Genomic DNA, 1,754 nt, shown 5'->3' on the forward strand with positions numbered 1-1,754 from the left:
CCCTTCCACCTTCCTCTACCGTAATTCGCCTACAGTACCCAAAATCTCCGCCGACTCTCGAAGTGCTCCAACTCACCCAGCACAATGCGTCTATCCCCCTCCTCATTCAACAGTTTATGGAAGTATGTCTGCCATCTTCTCCTAATGATTACCTCGTCCATCAACACTTTGCCATCCTCGTCCTTGATGCACTTGACTTGATCTAAGTCGCGGGCTTTTCTCTCCCTCACCTTGGCCAACCGGTACAACCTCTTGTCCCCGCCTTTGTCGTCGAGCTCCTCGTACAGACGAGCAAACGCCGTGTTCTTAGCCGTCATAACTTCTAACTTTGCCTCTTTCTTTGCCTTTCTGTAACACTCCCGATAAGTCCTCTTTTCCTCCTCGTTTGTACTCTCTACTAGCTTCAAATAAGCATCTTTCTTAGCTTCCACTTTACCTTGAACCTCTCCATTCCACCACCAGTCCCCTTTATGACCCCCAGGAGAGCCCTTCGTGACCCCTAAGAACTCTCTAGCAGCTACCCAAATGCAATCCGCAGTCGTGAACCACATACTAGACGCGTCCCCCATACTCATCCAGGCCCTCATAGCCTACAACTTCTCCCCTAACTCCTGAGCTTTGTCCTTGGTCAAGTTACCCCACTTAATCTTAGGTTGCCTGCACCCCGCCCTCTTTCTCTTACTCCTCTTGATCTCCAGGTCCATAACTAGGAGCCTATGTAGAGTCGTGAGGTGCTCATTTGGGATGACCTCGCAGTCAGTGCACAGACCTTTATCGCATTTCCTGTAGAGAAGATAATCAATCTGAGCCTCACCCGTTGAATTTCGAAAAGTGATCAGGTGCTCTTCCCTCTTCGAAAAACTCGAGTTAGCTATAACCAAATCGAAAGCTCTAGCAAAATCCAACAGTGAATTATCTCCCTCATTCCTATCCCCAAAGCCATACCCGTTGCACATCATCATAACCCCTAGCACTAGTCCCAATATGACCATTTAAATCTCTGCCAATGAACAACTTCTTTGTGTGCGGGATACTACGCACCATTTCGTCCAAATCCTCCCAGAATTGCTTCTTGACCTCCTGGTCCAAACCTACCTGAGGAGCGTATGCACTAATCACGTTTACAGTAAACCGACCAACTACCAGCTTAATACTCATCAACCTATCATTTACCCTCCTAACCTCAACCACGAGTTCCCTAAGGTCCCTGTCTACTAAAATACTTACCACATTCTTACCCCCAGCGCTCCCTGAGTACCATAGTTTAAACTTGTCTACATCTCGTGCCCTAGTACCTTTCCATCTAGTCTCCTGAACACACGTTATGTTGATCTTTCTCTTCTGAAGAATCTTACCTAACTCTATATACTTCCCCGTCAACGTCCCAATGTTCCAAGACCCAATTCTCAGCCTAGAGGCTTTNTACCCCCTTCCACCCCTGGACGCACCCCAGCCCCACCCGAGGACATGACCTTACTCTCACATCGTTCACTACCGCCACTATAAGCAAAAGGTATTAGGTAAACACTACCACTAAGCACCAAAAATGGGAACAAAGACTACCAGCTGCGAACCCGAGAGCTAAAAACAAGCGACCACGAGAACAGAAACGCGAGCAGGCCCTAGAACAATGAATCTACCACGACTACGAAACTACCCCTATGCAAACACAGAATTAAAATGAATAGATGAAACCTTAAGTTTAGAACACTAGTAGAAAAGATAGAAAAAGCAATCAATCCAATCAAAATTGC

At 46.9% G+C, this 1,754-nt stretch overlaps 1 protein-coding gene across 1 annotated transcript; it reads right to left on the reverse strand.

The window, feature by feature from the left end:
* Window positions 1–590: 590 nt before the first annotated feature.
* Window positions 591–992, reverse strand: LOC109216533. Its single transcript, XM_019380694.1, has one exon. It carries the CDS (start codon window positions 990–992, stop codon window positions 591–593), a length of 402 nt encoding a protein of 133 aa, XP_019236239.1.
* Window positions 993–1,754: the final 762 nt, after the last annotated feature.

Source organism: Nicotiana attenuata, unplaced genomic scaffold (assembly GCF_001879085.1).
Source record: "Nicotiana attenuata strain UT unplaced genomic scaffold, NIATTr2, whole genome shotgun sequence".
NCBI lineage: Eukaryota > Viridiplantae > Streptophyta > Magnoliopsida > Solanales > Solanaceae > Nicotiana > Nicotiana attenuata.